Below are 22,203 nucleotides of genomic sequence, written 5' to 3' on the forward strand. Positions count from 1 at the left end.
TAGATAGCATATTCATTTTCAAAATAATTATATTAAAAAATATATATTTTAAGGTCAATCCAAAATTGCTCTGAGCAGGCATCTCCAGAATTAACTGTATATCTATTTGATTTCCATTGATATCAGCGTTTATACGGACAGACGGTTAGACATGGCTAAACCAACTCGGCTAGTCAACCTGATAAAGACGTAAATACTCTTTACCAATTTCATGCTTTGCAACTAGTACAGTATACCCTTTTACTCTTTATATTTATGTTTATTTGATATATTAAAGTAATAATAAAGCATTTTTCCAAGAGCAAGACATTACGAGTATGTGTGAGTGTGTCCGTGCTTATGTGCGGGTGTGTGAGTGGTTGTTTACTTTGCTTAAATGCTTAGGCACTGAAAACTGAAATACTGCACAACACATGGAAACTTTGTATTGCAAAGTATTAGACGCCGTTTCATTTATATTTTATGCACACACACAGATTCAGACGCACACAAGTTCCAAGTGTTTAAGTGTCTGTGTGATTGCATATGTGTTTGTCTGTGAATGTGTTTGTGTGTGTGCATTTCTGTTTAATATTAAAATAAACAGAAGTTTCCTTTTACCATTGCACAGTGGTCGACCGAAAGTATTACCTTGAATATCAATGGAGTTTTCTTTTTTATGTTCTTAGTCTAACTAAACTTAAAATGAACTGAGAATTTAACGATTTATAGGTTTTTCAAATATAATTTGTAATTCTTTTCTAATTCTTTTCTAATTCTTTTATTTAAATTCAAAATTCGATAGAATTGTATGTGTATTTTAACCCCAATTACTGATCCTTTTTCCCACAGTGCACTGCAGTGCCTAGCCAGGCTTACAAGAGGCACACAGACACACGCTACTTAGTCCACTTGCACATCCCCCTTCCTATTTGTTTAAGTGTGTAGCAGGAATTTTACAGTTATCGAGATGTTCATAGTCTGGGCATTCTTAAGGCTTTTCCATTTAACCATTTATTAGAAGATGTGCATATGTATGTATGTATGGAAATTTAAAATAGAAAGGGTCCAATTTATGTGTTTCCTGAATGCTGCCAAATAATTGTTTCTATTCGTAAAGAAGACAAGATTAGTTTTTTGAACTAAAAGTAAAAGAAAGCGTTTCCTAACCTAGTATTTACAAATGTAAGTATATCCCTAATTTTAATTAAAAGACAAGAAGACAATAGCGTGTAATGCTTGACAATGTTAAATTTAATAGAATTTAAATTCATTTTCACGTAAAAGCACATTCTTAAGTCCGGAAAATATTAAAAAGGTTTTACAAAGTTGCAAAAAATAAATACAGGGTCATCTGCTGTGTGAAAGAGCCCTGTCTGTTTTCCTAATATTTTTCTCAAAGTCAACTCAAGTAGGTTAGTAGACATTCGACTCTATAGTTGGGTACTTCCCAGATAATTTTACAAAATCATTGATATAAATCCTGTATTTGATATCCTCGATCGTGATACATCTTTTTGTATTGAAATACTGCCTAAAAAAAGAATATATTTAGCTAGCCCTAATTCTTCTTTGCGGAGAATGGCATTGCTTGCCTAAAAGTATGCAGCGGAATACATTTAAGAAGAGCTTCCGCGGCTCACCAACAGATGGCGCGTGTGTTTTGTAATGCACGGGTACACTTGCGATTTAAATTTAAGGTAAGGGAAGGCAACAGAATGCATGTGAAAGAGGCTAGAAACAAGATACGTATTCGCAGTGCAGCGTTGCACCCCATCTACATCCGCATCTGGTTCCGCAAGCAGGACAGCTCGGCAGTTGCAATCAGCGACTAATGCAGCTCGTTAGGCAAACACACAGATGATTTTATTCGCCATGTTTGACTTGCCGTCTGCATATGCATACCGCTTTATTTCCCTAATAGCATTTCTTTATTCAAAACGACGCGTATTCCTGCGAGATATTTTGGCATATTAAGTTACTCAAAAATACGCCAACGTGTTTGAGTTCGTTTGAGCCTGTGTGTGTGGGCTTCCTGTAGCTGATTTTGTGTCCTCGAACGTTCCTTTTTCCTCCCGCCAAATAGATTTGTCAATGGCAACAGCTGCCTTTAAGCGAGTGAAATGGCTGATGATAATATAATGACAAGCTTCAACTGCATAGCACATTCAGAGAAATAATCGAGCGTTAGGAAATCAAAATAATTTTAAGAACTAACTGCATGTCTATCCAAAAACAAGAGGCAAAGCTATAGTCGAGTGCCGCGACTATAAGATACCCGTTACTGTTTTACACAATTTTAAAATATTCATTTTGCTAGTGGAAATTCACAAGGCGCCACCTATTGTAGGAGAAAGCATGTTGAGTAACTGATAGTGATGTCACTGCCCATGTGAGGCCTTATAACCTAAATTTCTTCATAAATAGCTAAATAATGTTCCGATTTGAAAAATCTTTAGTTAATCGATAGATATTAACAGAAATAAGTTAAACAAGGCCAAACGAAGGCATTCATAATATTATTATAGACGCCACAGTTTTCCGCGGTTTGTGGGCGTTAGAGTGGCCGTGGTCGGATGAAGCTCTTGGGAAGTTGCAGTGGCATCTCAAAAATACATATTCCTAAGTCTAACATTCTAGCTCTTTAGTTTCCGAGATTTTTGGATTTTTGGTTTTTCGGATTTCTTTCTATTCTAGTTACAGAGATATCAGGTTTTCTTAAAAATTTAAAATTTTGAGCTTGGTGGGCGTATGGGTGGGTGTAATAGGTGTGTGTAATAGTACCACTAAAAGATGTGCTGGCATCCAAAGTTTCAACTTTCTAGCTCTAATAGTTCCCGAGATTTCAGCGATTTTAGTTTATCGTGATTTGTGGGCATTAGAGTGGGCGTGGCAAGATGCTGAAATAAACTTGCGTTGTCCCGGGATCTCAAGAATCTCCATGCTTAATCTCAACTTTGTATCTTGTAAAGTTCCTGAGATCTCAGCGTTCATACGGACGGACGGACGGACGGACAGATGGACATGGCTCAATCGACTTCGCTATTGATCCTGATCAAGAATATATATACTTTGTAGGGTCGGAAAAGCTTCCTTCTATCTGTTACATACTTTTCAACGAATCTAGTATACCCTTTAACTCTACGAGTAACAGGTATAAATATGTCCATCTTTGCCCTATTGAACTTATCTTCAAGTTATTTCTATACGCTGTGAAGCTCTTTTGCCAAGTGATGATTTTTTTAACGGGTCCAACAGGATTCTCTTTGAAGAGTTGCCACTCAAAGCCTGACAATTACTTTCCATCTGCAAACCTGTCGGCTTACCAATTGGAAATTTCGATGATTTCTGGCCTGTCTTTTTGTCCTTTTGGCTAATTTGCAATGCGAAGAGCCAGGCTTTTGACTTTAGAGGTGAGCAACGAGGGAATCTTGATAAAGTTCCGTCAAGTGGTAGGTGGCAGTGCGGATGACTGCCTTCTGCCCGGGGGGGGTGAATGTTCGAAGTTGTCCCCCGATACTTACCGCAGGCTTTTGGCCAGGCATCAAATCAGGAGGAAAGCCGCACAGCCAGCGTTGCCCCAAAGAAAACACGTTGATGTTGCATTTTTGCGTTTTCGCAAATGTTTTTCTTCATAACTTTGGCTGTAGGTTGAGTTACAATTGACAAAAACGTGATGGTTGCCTGATTCGTTTCGTTACGTTTGAGCTAAGGGATCGAAACAAGCTTTATAACTATATACATGCATTATACTATATTTTGGGCTTTGTTTTGATTTGTGTTTACAGTGGTTAGCATAATTACTAGGCTTAATACTAGGCATAGATAATGTGTTGCTTCAGTGGTTGTGTTTAAAATGCTTCGATTTGAATGACTTCTGCCCTAGAGTATATACATAGAGACAGCTACGACAAATGCTCCGGGTTCGTACATATATTTTGGGTAACAGTTGTGATAATAATAGTTTAAAAAATGTATCGAAAGACTCGGCGTATACAAATACATCTACCTAGGTCTAACATTGAATTCATAAGCCTAGGTAATCACAAGTAAATATTGCTAAGGATCGCAACAACGGCAGCAGCACGCACATATAAAACTATTGTAATAAAAAAAGTCTCCCTAAAATTAAATCAACAACTTAAAACAGAAAGCGGTTCAAATAACACAAAAAAAAAGGTTTGATTTAAGGCCAATGAAAAAACGACTAAATTGGTTGCTAAGTAGTGCGTATTTCGGATATTCTATGTACAATTGGGCGTTTGAATAAAACATTAAAAGGAAATAAATATTTACTCAGACATGGGATGAGTGTGAATGTGGGGCAACTGTGAACAAACTTCAACACGCAATTGAAACGCTGTTGCTGACACAACACATTGTTGCACTAACTACGCGGCATCAAGCGACATCCTGTGGCTCTAATCGCAAGCAAGAGCCGAGAGCCAAGAGCTGCTGCTTCTGCTGCTGCTGCTGCTGCTGTTGATGTTGCTGTTAGCGTGTGGTTGGTACCGTGCCGCTGCCGCGAAAGGTGCTGAAGAGTCTTAGCAACAGCGACTGATCCTGCCCGGCGGCATCCGCCTTGCGGTCCAGACGCCATCCAATGCTCGGGAGCCACCAGAAAGGCGTATAGCCATCCGGATTGCTACTGCTATTGGGCGGTGTTGCCGCGGTCGCTGCTGCTGCTGCTGGCTCTTTAGCCAACTGGCCTTCTTTAAATATTTTACTATTTCTATTGCTACGATTAGTAATACTCAAATGTTGTGACGTTGATGCTGCTGTATTGCCCGTCGAGCTGCTCTCGTTAGCCTGGCTCTGGCTCGAAGTTGCTGCTGTCTCTGTTGTTGTTGATGCTTCACGTATGCTTTTTCCTAATTGGGGCATATCCTTTGACCAATTTGTGATTGTTACTTCAGTTGATGTTGATGTGGATGTTCCTTCTGTGCTGGTTGAATCAAGCTGTACCTGCTGCTGCTTTTGCTGCTTTCGCCGCTTGTCCTTAACCAGCTCGTTGATGAGTCGCAGTTCCTGTTGGACATCAATTTTACTGGTGGCCTTATGACTCCCCTCATCCCTGTCGTCCTCGTGGCCCCCAATTGTATTTGTCATTAAATTGTCATTGTCACTTGATGGCATATAATCTTCCTCGATCGGTTCGCTGCTGCCGGGCGTTCTGGTGCTGGGCTCTGGTTTTGCTGTCGTGCTCCTAGCGGACACATCATCGGCGAAACGCTGATAATGAAACCGGTCAGTGGAGGAATCAGCGTCATCAACTGCAGTTGTTGCTGTTGCCGTTGCTGTTGATGTTGCCGATGTTGGTGTCGTTAACTGAACCGGTTGCACTTTCGTTTTTATCAAGACCAGGCGATTTTCATGTTCATCTATCTCAAGTTCTTCTGGCGGATGTGGTGATGTTTGGTCAGAGGTGAAGCTGGAGGCGAAGGCGGAGGTGGAGGTGGCCGAAGATGTATCATCAAATGACGCTTCCGCAATCGTTGTGTCGCCTGTAGTTATTCCAGTCTCTGTGGTATACTCCTCATCTTCGGTCGGCCACATATCGGTGGTGGTCTCCCCCTCCTTAACCTCCTCCTTGTCTTGCTGGGTTCCTGCCTCATATGCACCCTCTGCAGCCTCATCTGCCTGCTTGGCCTTCACATCCTGGTCTGTGCTTAACGGCGGCGCCAGCTTGCGATGGCTGAAGAGCGACGGCAACAGCTCGGTGCTGCCGTCGTAAGCCGGCAGAAAGGCGTCGACCATGAGAAGCTGATCCAAATTCTCCTCCTCATTTAAGTCACTCTCCGTTGTGGAGGAGTCTTCGCTATCGCTGTCGGTTAGAGGACTGGTCACCAGTTGCACAAATCCAGCCTGCGCCTGACCCGCCGGCAACACTATGGCTTCCACTTGGCTAATATCCCTGTTACTACTGGGCATAGTAAGTGTTGTCGATGTGGACAGAGTATTACTGGGGGCTGCCTGCAAGTCCCCGTTGGGCTTATAAGGAGGAGTAGCTGGTGTCGTCGTGTTCGACGCTGATGTTCCTGCTGTGGTAGTGGACGTCGCTGTGGTGCTGCTGTTGCCGGCATTTGAGGCACCCACCATGTCCTGCGGTAGCGCCTGAACCTCGGGCTCACCCGAACCTGTGGGGAATTTCTTCTGGAATATATTGAATTTCAGTGGTGCATCCTCGCTGGGTAGCGCTTGATCCTCGGACCCAGCGCTGGGTGGCGGGCTATCCTGGATGGCAGTCGGAATGACGGATAGATCGTACAGGATCTCTTCACTCTCCACGTCATCGCCATAGTCGTAGTCTGCGATGGGCGGCGGTGGGGGATTGCCATTTGTGACACCGGCTAGGATAAGTTCCTGCTTGACCAGATCCGTTGCATCAATGTTGGACTGCGGGATGCAAAGCTCATTGTACAACGTGTGACCCTGTGGACAGTGTCGGAAGGGTAGCGTGAATATCGACTTGGCGGTCACCTTCTTTTCCTTAGTGAGGTTCCGCTGCTCCGGGTCCAGGTTTACCCAGTCTTCCCACACCATGCGCTGTACATTACCCTCGATGGGCCGCGACGTGATCGGCAAGCCGTTGCTGGTCCCTAGGAAAACCGTCAGCGCAAGGACCGCCAGCAGGCAGTTAGGCGGTGCCATCTCTTCGGGATCGTTCGCTCGCTTACTCTTGGCAAGCGCTGGAAAAACAAAAGAAAATCAAATTTCAGTGACGGAGCAAAGCATGAATGGGCAACACCCGCCAGTGTACATACTTCCCGCCCAAAAGGCGCTTTGTGCCCCAGCAGTAATCTTCCTTACCCCGGTCCACCCACCTCATGCCTCCTCCCAACCACCCACGCTGCTTTTTGTGACCGGGAGAACAATGAAGAATGATGTTCAGTAATTGATAAATACATATAGAAAATCGACAAGGAATTGATGTTCTTAAAGTGAGAATTTGCGTTACATCGAAGTCGTTTCCGTGTTTGTATTTTAAAAACAAGAAGAAACACTATTTCGAGTGCCGCGACTATAAGATACCCGTTACTGTTTTCCACAATTTTAAAATATTCATTGTGCTAGTGGAAATTCCCAAAACGCCACCTATTGTCGGAGAAATCATGTTGAGTAACTGATAGTGACGTCACTGTCCATATGAGGTCTTATAACTTAAATTTCTTCATAAATAGCTTAATAATGTTCCGATTTGAAAGTTCTTTGGTAATCGATAGAGATTGACTGAAATAAGTTAAATAAGTTCAAACGAAGGCATTCGTAATAATACTATACATGCCACAGTTTTCCGCGGTTTGTGAGCGTTAGAGTGGTCGTGGCCATATGAAAACTGAAAACTAAACAAGTTGCAGTGGCATCTCTTAAATACGTGTTCTTAAGCACAACTTTCTAGCTCTTTCTCGGGAACGAGATTTTCGCAGTTTTGGGTTTTTCTGGTTTTGTGGGCGTTAGAGTGGGAGTGGGGAGCATCATAAAAACCTACATGCTTAATCCGAACTTTCTATCACTTATCGTTACCGAGATATAAGCTTTTCTACAAAATGCGAAAACCGTCATTTGAACTTGGTGGGCGTAAGAGTGGGTGTGGCCGGATAATGGTCCCACCATAAGATGCGCTGGCATCCCAAGATTATACATACTGACTTTCTGGCTCTAATAGTTCCTGAGATTTAAGCAATTTTAGTTTTTCGTGATTTGTTTGCAGGATGCGAAAGTAAACTGCGTATGGACCTCAATAATCTTCATGCCTAATCTCAACTTCCTATCTCTTATAGTTCCTGACCTCAGCGTTCATACGGACAGACTGACGGACATGGCTTAATCGTCTTCGCTATTGATACTGATCAAGAATATATATACTTTATAGGGTCGGAAACGCTTCATTCTACCTGTTACATACTTTTCCACGAATCTAATATACTCTTTTATTCTTCGAGTAACGGGTATAAAAAGTAACATGCTTGATCCTCTTACGTTCAGTTCCTAATTGGTTACAAAAACTAAAGCATTTCATAGTACAACTGGAGTTTTGAAGTCAGTTTTGATTTCATTTTGAGACAGACAAACATCTGTGTCTCTACAGTCAAAGCTTATAGCAGCCTCGATCATGAGCTAGGCTCCATCGATACCCCTTAAAACATGCATCAAGAATAAATATATTTAATGTCGGAAGTTATAATATCTAAGGAATACAGTGTCTATAGCTGTAACTGAATTTCCCTACTTTTTGATCGAATCAATCTTTACCTAAACGTACCCTACATCGATAGGCTATTTAAACTGACCTCATCGACTTCATTCCTAGAAGGGGTCTTAATGCGAACCCAATCGATATATATTTTATCATATTACATTCATAAATGAACATGTCTGTAAGACATAAGGAGTCTGCTCACCATCCCAACCGTATTTGAAGAATAATTTGCATTTAAAGATAAAAACGATTTTTAAGTTGCAAAAAAATTCACAATAAGAGATATATATCAACGGTTCCATTCGTTCACACAAGGACAGACCCTTAACATATCTCACATCAGTCATCAGTATTGTCATCAGCATCACTGACAGCAACAGCAACAGCAACAGCAACAGCAACAATAGCAGTGACAATAATACAACTGCCGACAGCTCGATAGCAGCTGCAACAACTTGTTGCTGCAGTTGAGGCAATAGCATTGAGGAGTTGCTGTAGTTTAAGGTGGATACTCCCGCCGCTGTTGCAATTGCTGGTCATGTTATTGTGACTGTTGCCGCTGTTAATGCCTTAGGAGCTGTGTTGTTGCTCTGCTCCTAATATTGTTCTTTTGCAGCTTTTTTAGCTGCAAGTCCGTCGGATGTGTCTTTTGCTGTGCTACCTGCAACTGTTTGTGGAGCAGAAGTTGATGTTTCAGCTGCAGAAGTTGATGATGTTTCTACTGCTCTTGGCTTTAGCTAAGAAGTCATAATCCCGAGCGCACACATAATATTTACTTTAACATCACGACGCCAGGGAGCGAGAGGGAAGAGGTTAGAGCGGGACCGTGGCAGCGTGACACACGCATGTTTTTCTGGTCACAAATATATGTATGTTATCGGGGGTTCTCGGAATTTATGAGTTCAAGTGGGTGGTTCGACGGCCGCGACTCTTATAACTGTTGCACTCGTGCTTATGTATGTTGCTGCCGCTTCTGTTGATGTTGCTGCCGCTGTTGCTGCTCCTACTGCTGTTGTCGTTATAACTTGTTAATGGCCCTGTTTCGCTGTGTCTGGTTCGCGTTTGAGTCGTAAAAGGCAGCGGAACTCGCATCTCTCTTTCGGGACCCGGGTTTGAATGTCAAGTACCTAGTAAATAATGCTCGTGAGGGTCTTTTGGCCTGCCCGATAAGGGTAATGTCACAGCGTAACGGTATTATATAAAGCAATGACTTTGACACCCGCAGCAAATGACGAACACTGCGGGGGTATTGCACCTGGCACGTGAATGTACTGTTTATCAGGCAGGCGAATCTATTCCGGATTACTGCCACAAATCTTCCAAATTACTAAACAATTAAGCAAGGCAAACTTATTCGGAAACGGCAATATGTGAATAAATTGAATGGATGACTCTAATTTTGGTGTAAGCCTTGTGAACCTTAATCGCTGTCATTTCTAAATTTAAAGACTTTTTTAAAGTTGCAAGGCCAAGCCAAGTCATCAAAAAACTGGTTTAACGACTTCACTTACAAGATCTCTCCTTTCATTTGCTGCAATCAATAAGCGTGCTAGAGCTCTTTGAGAGTGCATATTGGCCTTACTTATCCCATCATGCGCTGGCCGCCCAATAATGTGACGGTCTATCCTGTTTCCTGATTTCCTGTTTCGATTAGCTAATCTATATTTATGAAGACCTAGGGAAACCGAGCAAGTCAGCCCGATGGATCCTATGGAATCCACAATTCATGTCCTCACATTCGGCGGACATGTGATGACTGCTGTTCCAGGCTGTCACCAGGAATCAACTGTTATTTCAGCCGCGAATGTCCCGTCTAAAACCTCTCTCTGTGTGTGTCCGAATCACCCCTCTACTCACCCAGTCACATCCCAGAATCGCCCCTAGAAAACCGCCTGCCAACGAACGGACGTGAAGGGCCGGACATTCTATCTTCCGTTTCCTAAACACTGGACCATCAAGGGGGACAGGTCAGGACTATCGTGCCATCACCCAGTTGAGCTTCCTATATCAGTTCATCTGTCAGTTTGGCGGGGCCCAAAATGAAATCAACTTCACACGTCGCAAATTTTTAATTAAAAATCAGCAACTGATGTCAATTTGGAGCGGGCTCCTTTCTGCCCCTTTGCTCTTTTTACGTTGTTTGTCGATTCGGACAACATTTGATGCCTTTACCGCCGACATGGAGATAGAGATAAAAAGAGGACATTTCGGCATGTGGATATGGATGTGTCTGCTTTTTGTACATAATTCTGCAAACATACGTTGACATCTTGCTAATACAAAACAGCAACACGTAGAATCCGGTTTCGGATGCTGGTGCTCCGTGCTCCTAGCTCCGTGCTCCTAGCTCCGTGTTCTATGCTCCGTGCCGGCACGTATTCAATTCGATTCAATGATTCCCTCCCGCATTCTGAATCATGCGTTTTATAGTCCGCATCCTGAGTTCCCGCCTCCTGACAATCACACATACACGCGCAGTCCTCGCTTTTCCGCAGCTGCGTAACAGAGCGATTGCGTGCCCATGAGTCCTTGGATTTGGATTTTTCCTCCCTAATCATTTGCCCGCCGATGGACACGTTTTCCCGACTGCCACTGCTTTATATTTCTATTTGTTACATATCTGATCCTGATCTGCTTTAACCAGATTTTTCAATCAGAAAGTTCAGCTTACATCCCCGCCAAAGCCAAAAGATATTGACTAATTAATACCCTTTCGCTTTTCTGGTAACAGATATGAAATCGAATAATGAAGGTGAATGGATTCGATTATTGGGCGGCTCTACCAGTTACCCGTTGCTCTGTTAACCAATTTAAAAATAATTATGCAAGTGTCATCTGTTGTTTGGGCAATCTTTTTAAACTGGCTTATAACATACACACGAATCTCTGGGCTCTTCAAACTCAATCCTTTGTCGGTCATAATAGACTTTATAGGGTCGAAAACGTCTCCTTCTACCTGTTGTTCCACGCTTTTCGACCTTCATAAAGTAGCATGAAAATTCCGTGAAATGACAATTGTATGAATTGCATCATTTGTGATCTCATTGAGAGGCTGAGAAACAACTGGGCATTCAATTGGCCATTGCTGAAAGCAGTCCAATTAGCCGCCTCGTCAATGTCTATATCACAAAGTATAGATTATTTATTATATATCGTATGTCAATGTCTGGCTAAGAATTATACAATCCGAGTGCGCTAGGTTCTGGCTATCCGCTGATCTGTATCCACAGATACACCCACTTTTTACAGTGTCAACCAGTTTTCGTGCTCGGTTTTCTTCGTCGGATTTTCGGCGGTTGGCTATAAATTGAAAATACTAACTGAAAAGTAACGAATTGAGTCGAAGTGGAGCACACGTTGCTGCCGCTGGTGTTGTCGTCAATGTTGCTGATGCGCAACAAGTGGCCGCAGTAGCAATATGCAAAGGAGCAGCAGCAACGGCAGCACAAAGCGGTTCGCGACGGTGTCATTTAGATTTTATTGCCGCTTAACTGCCGCTCAAAAGTAACAAATACACGCAAAACAATGTGCAGTCATTCGTTGTAATTTGAAACAACACAAACCCTACTCTAAACATTAGTAACATTTTGTATTATTTTTGTACAATCTTTACTTATGCCAAGACCTTGCCCCATCTAAAATATATGCAACGTGACCAAACCTTTTCCAAACACACCACTTTCAGTGTACTGACTGGGAATAACTCACTGCCTTTCGACTTGGCTGGTCTGCCAAATGGTGGCCCACAGCCACGAACGGGTTTTCTTGTTACGGGGGCTATCGTTTTTCAGTTTTTGTTTATATTTCTTCTTTGTCGTTTGGTAAGGCACTTGAGCACCGTTACACTTAAGTTGAATTTGAACTCGATCTGAAAACAGTAAAGAAGTTGGCTTTGGCTTCAAACGCTGAATGCACTCGGAAGAGATCACCAGGCTTTATCGCCGGAATAGAATCCGCATTCTAGCATTATCATGTACGGCTAATTGCAGCGAATTCCTTAGTTCCAGAGTCAGCAAACAATCGATGTCGTTTATTCAATCTTAAATCTCATTTTCCACCCCTACCTCTTGAAAATGAATAACTCATTGGTGCCGCCTCATGATCACCCAGAAAATACGTGCTCAAACACTTCACAGTATGTTTATGGGCCTTCTTTCCCATCATAAACTATTCGAATCTGAAATTGATTTCCAAACAAACCTAAATGAGTGTGAAAATCGGGCGTGAGAAAAGCTGTAAGTTATCAATTTCAAAGCGGCAAGTGGCGCTGCTTTTAAATTACATGCAGCAGGTGGCCGCAAGACGCAGGATAAATTCGCAGTTGCTAAATCGTCGACCGAAGGCGAAATTCATGAATGAATGAATTCATATATTTGTTAAGTGCAGTTGAGGAGTCGAAGATATCGAAAGAGACCAATAATCCAATTGGGGCACACGCAACTAGATCGACATTTAACGATCCCAATCGAATTCGAGCTGGAAATTGTTTACGACCGTGCGCCATGCGGCCTGTGTTTTCCTTCGTTTCGGTTTTGGTTTGGAGTGGCCGGTGGAGTGCGGCTATGGCTATATTCTTGAAGATATAGTACGGCCAGCTGGTTCTACGCCTTGGCACAGGCCACAAACACGCAGCTGAATTGCGCACGCAGACGCGTGCCGAATTCATAAAAACGCATTTGCACTCGAATCGATTTACATTTCGGTGGCACTTAGGCAAGAGCACGGCACAAACCCCAAACCCCCGGAACGACAAGGCAGGCACGAAACTTGATCTCAATAAAATGAAAAGCGCCAAAAAGTGAGCGACACACCAAAATAAAGCAAATAAACGGGCAGTTAACCGAAAGCTGAATGACCGGGACAATAGTACCAAATAAGAAGTAAAGCACGTCTATGATTAGTTAGGAAATCTAAAATAGGAACAATAGCTTATCTTACATTACGCAATGTTTTTAATTAAACAAAAAGATATACAACAACTGAGGCGAAAAAAATCTGTAGATCGGTGAGTTTTGGACTTTTATGGGAAAGCTTGTTCTTGCTGCCCGACAAAAAGCCATGTTCTGATACATGAAAATCCTTATTTAAGTTACATCGTAACATAAGAAACATCAATGCAAAAGCAGACCACTGTTATTGTAAGTTTTTGATAAGCTTTACATATACAAGTATTTTCGAAAAACAAGGGGATTGCCCCACAGCAGTTCCTGGGCATCGTTAATCTCATTCAACTTTTAAAAATCATTTACCAGAACCCAGAACGGTAGCCGGAATCCCCGAAAATATGTCCAAATTATACATTTCCCCGCAGTGCCTAAACATTTCCAATCGTCGTAATCTGTCGTCCCAACGAAAAGTCGGCCGGGCATTAGCATAAGCAGCGATTAGGGCTACAAAACAACGTCAGAAGGCCTAATTTGCTGCCCTCTCCTAAGTCTTATATATGAATCGCTTTAGCGTCGATAGCCATAACTTAGTCCCCCTTTCGAGTAACGCAAAGAGTTCTGTAGACGGTTTCCATACGTCGAATAGGTTTAGCAATACCCATATGGTCAATATGCTACTTACAAGCCCGTTCGAAAATGTAAACAGAGCGAAGATAACGTATTGTTCTTGTTCTTGGCAATCTGAACAACTTTACTCACGTTTTAATAGTGAAATATGCACAACACTCTAAGGAAAATATCACTTTTTTCGAACCAAATTGATGACAAAGCAATTTAATGGAAAGAGTCCAATTAGTTTTAGTTGACTTAAATGTCTTTCCATTCACAATTTTTCAATTAAAAAAAAGAAACTATATCGTAAGCAGGAGGTTTTACAAAGTGTATTTTTGTTTTATTTTGGAACGACTTGAATAGCTGAAGGTCTGAAAACTGACTGAATAGAAAAAACAAGAAAAATCACAGAGCAACCAAAACCAAAACAAAATCTTGGCCGAGAGCAGCCAGCAGATACAAAGATATTCTCATGAGTGAGCAGTGCGAAGAGCATGCTGGAGATAAACTTACGCAATATTCAGAACCGAAGAGCCCAGAACCCGCTATGGGTAAGTATCTGAAGCTGATTCTGAATCCGAGTGTGTTGCTGCATCTGTATCTGTGTCTGTAGCTGAACATGTAGCTGTATCTGTGCGAGAACAAGTATCTGTATCTCTGCGCCCTGGTGATTTGGCGGTAAATCTTGCCACACTTGTTTGTTTTGATCCTGAGGACAGGTAAAACATCGCTCTTAGCCCTGCCCCTCTCTCTCCATCTACCTGCCGCGCAGCATTGAGGCGCTGTTGTTGCAGAGCTAGAAAGAGCGATCGCTCTCTTCAGGGATTGGTTAGAACGTCCTTGCGAAGCGAGCGCCAAAGTGTATTACAATGTTTTCTGCTGATACATAAACTTGGCCATGGAAATGGATCCGCTCCATGCAAGGCTCTCCCTGATAACGGAACGGGGAGATATGGCCCAGCCGAGATGGGATGCATTCTAAGTGGGCTAAGACGGCGAGCCGATATGAACACTTAGGGAGATCGACATGTCCGCAGATTTCAGATACTTTCATTTTCCAAGACCATGAAATACCGAATTTGCATTCGCTCGAAGACAAAAATAAACTTCTCATATCAGCCAGAAACCACTTTAAATTTTAAAAAATTTCACCTTAACTAATTAATAAAGTGTTAACAAAGCTAAGTAAATTGCTGATTTTCATAAAACTCGTAAAGAAGACGATAAAGGGCTTTTAATTAGCCGTTTTGATCGGCAGTTTGGTGAAGTAATTTGTTGCTGTTTAGTTAAATAAATATTTTGAAAATATACGAGTATATTCCGATTTTTCTGCAAGTAATAAGTCAATTTGCTAATTTAATCATCACCAACCTTCAAAATTCCAGTAATTCCCGGAAAGTGTCTCAAAATCATAAAAAAAATAAACAGAAAGCGAAACTCGAGCAAGTACACCCGCAACCTAGGTCAATGAATATCGCCGTCGACACCTGACGCTCCCCTCACTCATCCTCCCCTCTGGCAAAACCGATCCATTGGACACAATCTGTCTTGGCAGCAGTTGAGTAAATAATGGCTCAGATTTCGAAGCTTTCGCTTCGCAACGCGATATAAAAATGGAAATAAAAGAAGACACTGGCCGTGTTTGCAATTCAATTAACGCCGCTCGTGTCGACATCGTCTTCGCGCCAATTGATGAGCTACAATCGCAAGATCACCAACGATCGCTGATCGCTGATCGACCAAGAGAAACATTCGCCATCTGCATATTACTACATGTGTCTATATCTTTATCTATATTCACTCTCCAATACCAGTACGCATCTTTTCTTGCATCCGCGGGTTTGTTTGTGCGTCTGTGGCTTATCAAAAAGCCATTCTTCACTGACAGCCACTGTCTGGCCGATTTCTGTGTTTGGAGAGACACATTTTGTATCGGATTCCGATAGTTCTGATACCTACTTATAGTTCGTAGACAATGGCCAGGCAGGAGGAAGATGTTAAACAGAACAAACAAAGCACTGGGAAAACAACCGGAGACCGTTTTGGAATTATTTACTCTTTTTATCGAACTCAATGTACATACTCGTATAAGCCAAATGCAGTTCGAGAAAGATTCTAAAAGATTTTTGAGTATTATTCTTTTAAATTTAAACAATTCATATTATATTTACAATTAATATTATATTTATTGTTGAAATGATAGATTTATTCAAATAAAAAGGGAAAATCAGCTAGAAATTTTATAAACAAATGAGAAGCGAACAAAATGGAACATAATTTTGACCCAATTTACTCTATGTTTGTTGGCAAATTTCATTTGTATTATCGGAAAGCAGATAACATTCTACATGTCAGAAAATACAATCTTTAGCTATTTTTTTAATACAGCAAAGAAAGATAGTTAAACGTTGAAAGCACACGTTGAACTGTCATAGGAAGTATCCAAATAGGTGAAATGGTGCCAGATTGTATTTTTATACCCGTTAGTCGTAGAGTAAAAGGGTATACTAGATTCGTTGAAAAGTATGTAAAAGATAGAAGGAAGCGTTTCCGACCCTATAAAGTATATATATTCTTGATCAGGATCAATAGCGAAGTCGATTGAGCCATGTCCGTCTGTCCGTCCGTCCGTCCGTATGAACGCTGAGACCTCAGGAACTATAGCAGATACAAAGTTGAGACTAAGCATGAAGATTCTTGAGGTCCCGGGACAGCGCAAGTTTATTTCCGCATCCTCACACGCCCACTCTAACGCCCACAAATCACGAAAAACTAAAATCGCTGAAATCTCGGGAACTATTAGAGCTAGAAAGTTTGAATGCCAGCGCAGCTTTTAGTGGTATTATTATCTGGCCACACCCACCCATACGCCCACCAAGCTCAAAAGACCGTTTTCGCATTTTCAAGAAAACCTGATATCTCGATAACTATAAGAGATAGAAAGTTCGCATTAAACATGTAGGTTTTTATGATGCTCCAAATGCGAATTGGTTTTTTTCCATCTAGCCACGCCCACCCTAACGCCCACAAAACCCGAAAAACCAACAGTGATGAATGGGGAATCTCGGGCATATCGATTAGGGGAGTGCCAGTGAGTCAGGAAATGAGTCAAGGATTTTCGCGGTTCGCAAGAAAGAGCCTAAGGTCACCCCGAACTTGTCATTGGCATTCCACGGTTGCAACCCCTGTGCAGCACAATGGGCTTTCTTGTTTTCCCCAAATCAGAAACATAAGTGCCGAGCCTTGAATCACAAATGGCAGAGCGGAATCAATCAGCACCCTCTATCTCCGTAGCGACATGACGAATGGCCACATCAAATCCAGACCAATTAGTAGCTGTAGTTCCAATAATCGTAAAGACTCAAACAGCGCCATGCGAACACGATTGATTTTAAAATTATTGCAAACGACATTCTCTCGGGTCCAGCGGTCTTGATTTTTTATTAGAAGTCAGGGTCCCGTCCATAATAGTGTTTGGTATTGGAAAAAAAAATAATTGCCAAGTTCATTTCAAGATTATTTCGGATATTGGGAAAAATGTCAAAGAAGTGGAAATTATTAGTCAAAGTAGGTGAGTAGCTTACAAGCCACCAACCAACCAAAATATAAGAAATTAATGGCCAATATGAATGATATTTATTAACAAACATATATTCCTATTTAAAGCACTGTCTAGGGGTCAGTTTAAGATATGACGTGAAAAGTCACAGGCTGTCACCGCACGTGGCACAGTCATTGTCTAATATTACCTGATTAGCTGATTGAAACAGCCTTCGAGTGGTTCCCTGGAATATGCTAACTAATAGCAATCGATATGGAAATGATACTGTAACAGAAGTCGGAAAGGGAATTAAATTTGATGTTTTATGAAGAGCGACTACTGCAGTTTGCTGTGTTTGTAGTTCGGGCCAGCGTTTTTATGTAACGCCCAATAGGCAGGCAAACTGCGAGTTTGTGAGGCGCCAATCAGCGGCGAAATAAATAAAGATGGAAGTGGGGGCATGGCTGGAAAAAGGGGAAAAGAGAAAATAATGGTTTATTATTTATTTACGTATTCGTCGTCGTCGATTTGTGTTTCTTTTCGCGTATGTGGCCCACAATTCAAGGCCAAACCATTATTTGTGCCACATTTCATTATATAAAGTTTCGATGTTTCGCCTTTTTGCCTTGGTGGGCGACGCTGTGTAAACATAGAAATATTGCCAAATTTACTGGCCATGTGAGCTGAATGGGAAATCAGATTTTGAAACGGTATTTGGCCCGATTGTTTACATATTTTCGATATTTTGGATATTTTCAATTGCACCGCGCCTGTAACAGATGGCGCAAGTAAACCCGTTCGCCCGTGACCATTCCTAACTGAATGCGAGGAAAGATCCCAAAGGTAACCGCCTTTCGGAAGTATATTGAAAACAAAAGCATTAATTAATTTAAAAGAGTTTATTTCCAATTGGCCAAAAACTTTTGCTGGGACCTAAATTTTGTTTTTTCCATTCCGGCAATTAGCATTTTGGCAATTTCGGAGCTTTCAGCTCAGTTCGGGCGCTGTTTTGTTCTGTTTTGTGTTTTGCGTGCTGCAGCTTTGCGGCTTATGCAACGCATTTTCAAATGAATTGTTCGGCAAATCAATTTGCATATTGCGCGGCACATTTGCGGTAACAACAGGCGGGGCGGCGACAACAGCACAAACATCGGATGCTGCCCCAAAGGTCGCGACGCCAGGCCATCCCCACGTCCCCACCCTGGCAATTTACAAAAATATTTTTGTGTTCACACTCAATTAATGCCAATTGACTGCAAAATTGCCAACACCTTTGACATGGTTTGAATGGAATTGAAAATGGAAATGGACGTGAATGTGGATGTGACGGTGGATGGTAGATGGTGGCAGAGCGAGCGCAGAGTATCTACGTATCTGGAATGCCCAAGCCAATTGACAGGATTGGCAAAGCTCGTGGTTGCGCCCCGCAAAGTAAATCAATAAATAAATAAATTGTCACATGCTAAATTCATGAGAAAATTCCCAAAATACATCAGTCGCATTGATAACAGGCAGCAAGAACAACAACCTCGAATTATTCACATTTTGAACGCAATTGAACTTTTCGCATAAATTTTCGTGGCAAGAAGACCAAGGCTTGTGCTGCTGTTTTTATTTTCACACACACACACACACACAAACAGACACACAGACACATGTGAGCAGTGTTGAATTGAATTAAATTAAATGTAACAGCTTAATTGATAAATAATTTGTATTGTTATTGCATTAAATCGACTGAACCGAGACAGAATGCGAGAATATAGCCCAAACCGAAAGCGTTGCCTAGCCAAGTTCAACAGATTATTTTAATGGTTGTTTGCTAAAGATACAAAAGATACTTGCCAGTGTTTTAGGCCCATAAAAACATTATCTGCATTTCTGCGTTGTATTGGGACGTCGCTCGTCGGTTTACTGCAGCGTTAATGAGCTGACACAGTAACACAGATTCGTGAACGCACTTTGTATCTGACCCGAGGAAATGTCAATATATATATGTATATATTACATAACATTCCTATTGGAAGATATAGCTAAGATTCGTTCATTTTATAATTTAGATTGGTTATTTCATTAATTCAGACACCCGTAACAGTCACTTTCGCTGCTTTTCCCTACCAAGAGCAGGAACAACCGACAGAGTGCGGTGCAAAAGAGACAAGTGCATGCTTATTCTTCTTATTTTTGTACCTTCTTTATATTTTATTCATTGGACCCTTGGTCTTGGTGCATGGTCAGTTATCGTGGCTGGCTGTTCGTCGGTTGCTGCGGCTATCGCTTCCGGTTTAAAATCACAGGCGGAGAAAGAGACGACGGCAACTGGGCAGAGGGAGACGGCAACCTTCTAAGCTGGCTGATCAAATCGGATTTAATTAGCTATGCAGCCCTAGTAAATGCGATTCCCATGCCAACCGCGAACCCTGGATTCTACATTTTTTGGTCGACCAACCGCCGTTTGCCATTTTTGCGCGACTCAGCGAACTCTTTAAATTCATTGTGAGTTTGCACTCAATATACTGTTCGGTTTCGGTTTTGTTTTAATTAAAATTATGTCAACGCAATTGAAATGTTATTGAACCAGCGGGAACGACGCTTGCCAAGTCGGCGAGTTCATTAATTTGGATTTTGTAACTTTTACACAATGCGCGGTAACCCCACAGCCAACAACACGGTCAGTGTTAATGCACACTCAACTTGTCGGGGTGTTCCTAATTTATGGTTATTGTGATAAGAAGCAGTCGGAGTCGCGACGAGAACATATCGGGAAAGTATATCGCAAGTATTTCTACAGTGGAGTCATCTTTGATTCTCCACATAAATATTAGAAATGATTGTGAAAATCAAAGGCTGCTTAGGAGGTTGATCCAATAGCTATCCTAACGAGGACAACGAAATCCATAGTCGATGAGCACCCCGGTGCCCTGTCCCAATAGACAGGGGCACTACACATATTTTGCTGCGGAGCCGGGATCGTAAAGTTTCGTAATAGCCCCTTTAGCAAGTGCAAACAGTTGGGTTTAATCAACTAAAACAGCGCAGAGCGAAGGGAAAGTGCGAAAGGAAAAACTAAATTGATCTGAAAAGAACAGAAGAGCGGGTGGTGGGTGGTGCTGTGGGTGGCACTTGTGCCTGCGAAACTTGTCAGCGCCCCCGCGAAATTGTTCCTTTCAGCGATTTATGGCAGGAAATTTATCAGCGGCAAAATGTACATGAAAAATAGGCAACTTAACGAGAACGAATTCGGTAAATGCTCTTTCTGATAATTTCGAAAATGTATAGCTTTTAAATGAAATTTAATGTGCGGGATATTTGCAACGATAGAAAATCAAATATTTTTTGACGTTTTAGATAAAAAAATATTGAAATGCTGAAACTTAAATCCCTTTTTATTGAAAATTAAACACAGGAAAGTCACAGTCCTTATCGATAAACTGTGCCGAATATAAATCATATTATATATTTTCTTGTTCGTTCCTACACATATCTGTCTGTAAAAAACGAATACTCACCCCAAATCAGGCCGCATAAAGTGAACTTATGAATTTGTGAGGTGGGCTCCGGCAATCTTATGCAGGATGCACAAGCTCCTTCTGGCTGGGAAGTTCTCGCTGGGAATTTGGGTACGTCTGCAATTAAACAAGGAAAGCCAGTCCAAATGAAAGCCTCCGAGTGTTTAATAAAGTTTTATAAACTAAATTGAAGGGGAATAAGCAACGGAATGAGAGCGGTCTCGTTGTCAACAGGAAATGTCCGAAATGGCGCAGTAAAGAAAGTAGCCGACCTTGAGACCAAATTTAAGAATTTCAGTTATGATTTTGAGTGTGTACACAACATCCGGAATACGATAAGCGATTTAGTGGTGCTTTCGCCCCAAAACTTTGAGAAACAAAAAGCTATAATTAGACTTTCAAGGCCGCAAGTAGCTGAGCACTGTATTCCTTCATCGCATTTGAACGTTTCAGTGATACGTATCCAGTTATTTGTTGAATTTGACAGTTTAATTCTACGGCTCGGTGAACGAACCGAGCCCCAATCAAAGTCCCCTCTCTCTCTTTAACCCTCACGCAACGCCCCGAATGTACGAGTATTTTAACCCGCATGGCGGAGCGCATCAGAGATGTAGGTTCTGACCTGTTTCCCACTACGGCACGAAGTTGGGAAAAGAATTCCCGAAATAGACAAACGTTTTTTTAAATAATTTCGCTATAGCCCGATTTAGCTTAGCAAATAGTATTTATATAAATAAAACTGACCTGATGATGGTCAAGCTAGGCTAACAAGCATTTTTTATTATGTATATTTAATCAATAGAAAATAAAATGAACAATTTAGCGCTACCCATTATGATAATAATTATTGTGATGATAAGCCACTAATAACCTATTGAATGTGAAAAACAGGCACATCAGATGTAGCCGATGGCATGCTTTGCTGGTGATTTGAAAATCAAACACTCTGACATTTCGATTTTCCAGAAAACTTCCACTGAGCCTCCAAAGATATTGTGTTCTACAGATGTTGAAGAACAAAGCCAGACCAGGCTATACCCCCACAAATTGTTTATGTAATCGACTCAATAAGTGAATAGAAATTTGCATTGGGCAATGAGATTTTCTATGTCGCCCCCTAGACATTCAAGTTCGTGTTTGCTAATGGGTTTGAGGGTCTCGGGCAGGGGGTTGGGAGGTTTGGTGGTTATGTGGTTAGGGCTAGCGTTAAAACTTGTCCAGAAATCAAGTGGGCAATCAAGAAAGCAGCCAGAAAGCCAACGAAGCGCAAATCAAGAAAGATAATAAACATAAAACAAAGGAGAAATGCCGTTGAGTGCCAAAAACAAGTTTAAATGTCAAAATGTTACCCCCAGACGGCAGCAAAAAGAAAAGCACGAATATAAGTTTCCGAGGGGCAACAACACAACAACAATTGCTACAATATTGCAAGTGGCTGGGGCGCCGCAACAGCAAAAAAAATCAAATAGGCGCCTG

The 22,203-nt window shown here is 41.7% G+C and overlaps 1 protein-coding gene across 6 annotated transcripts in view; it reads right to left on the bottom strand.

The window, feature by feature from the left end:
* Nucleotides 1-3,579: 3,579 nt before the first annotated feature.
* The window catches only part of LOC108102409 (protein folded gastrulation), a 28,868-nt gene continuing 10,244 nt past the window's right edge, over nucleotides 3,580-22,203 (bottom strand). For 4 of the 6 annotated variants that reach the window (XM_017207371.2, XM_017207370.2, XM_017207372.2 and 1 more), the window contains 2 exons: nucleotides 20,728-20,844; nucleotides 3,580-6,668 (listed from right to left, as the gene is read on the bottom strand). In XM_017207371.2, the coding sequence (XP_017062860.1) occupies nucleotides 4,474-6,668; nucleotides 20,728-20,844 (2,312 nt within the window). In that variant the 3' untranslated portion in view covers nucleotides 3,580-4,473. Of the gene's footprint in view, nucleotides 6,669-13,824; nucleotides 13,872-20,727; nucleotides 20,845-22,203 lie in introns of those variants that run through there. The other 2 variants (XM_017207375.2, XM_017207373.2) reach the window with 2 other exon arrangements.

This window comes from Drosophila eugracilis, unplaced genomic scaffold (genome assembly GCF_018153835.1).
Source record: "Drosophila eugracilis isolate 14026-0451.02 unplaced genomic scaffold, ASM1815383v1 contig_1963, whole genome shotgun sequence".
In the NCBI taxonomy this organism is placed as follows: Eukaryota; Metazoa; Arthropoda; class Insecta; order Diptera; family Drosophilidae; genus Drosophila; species Drosophila eugracilis.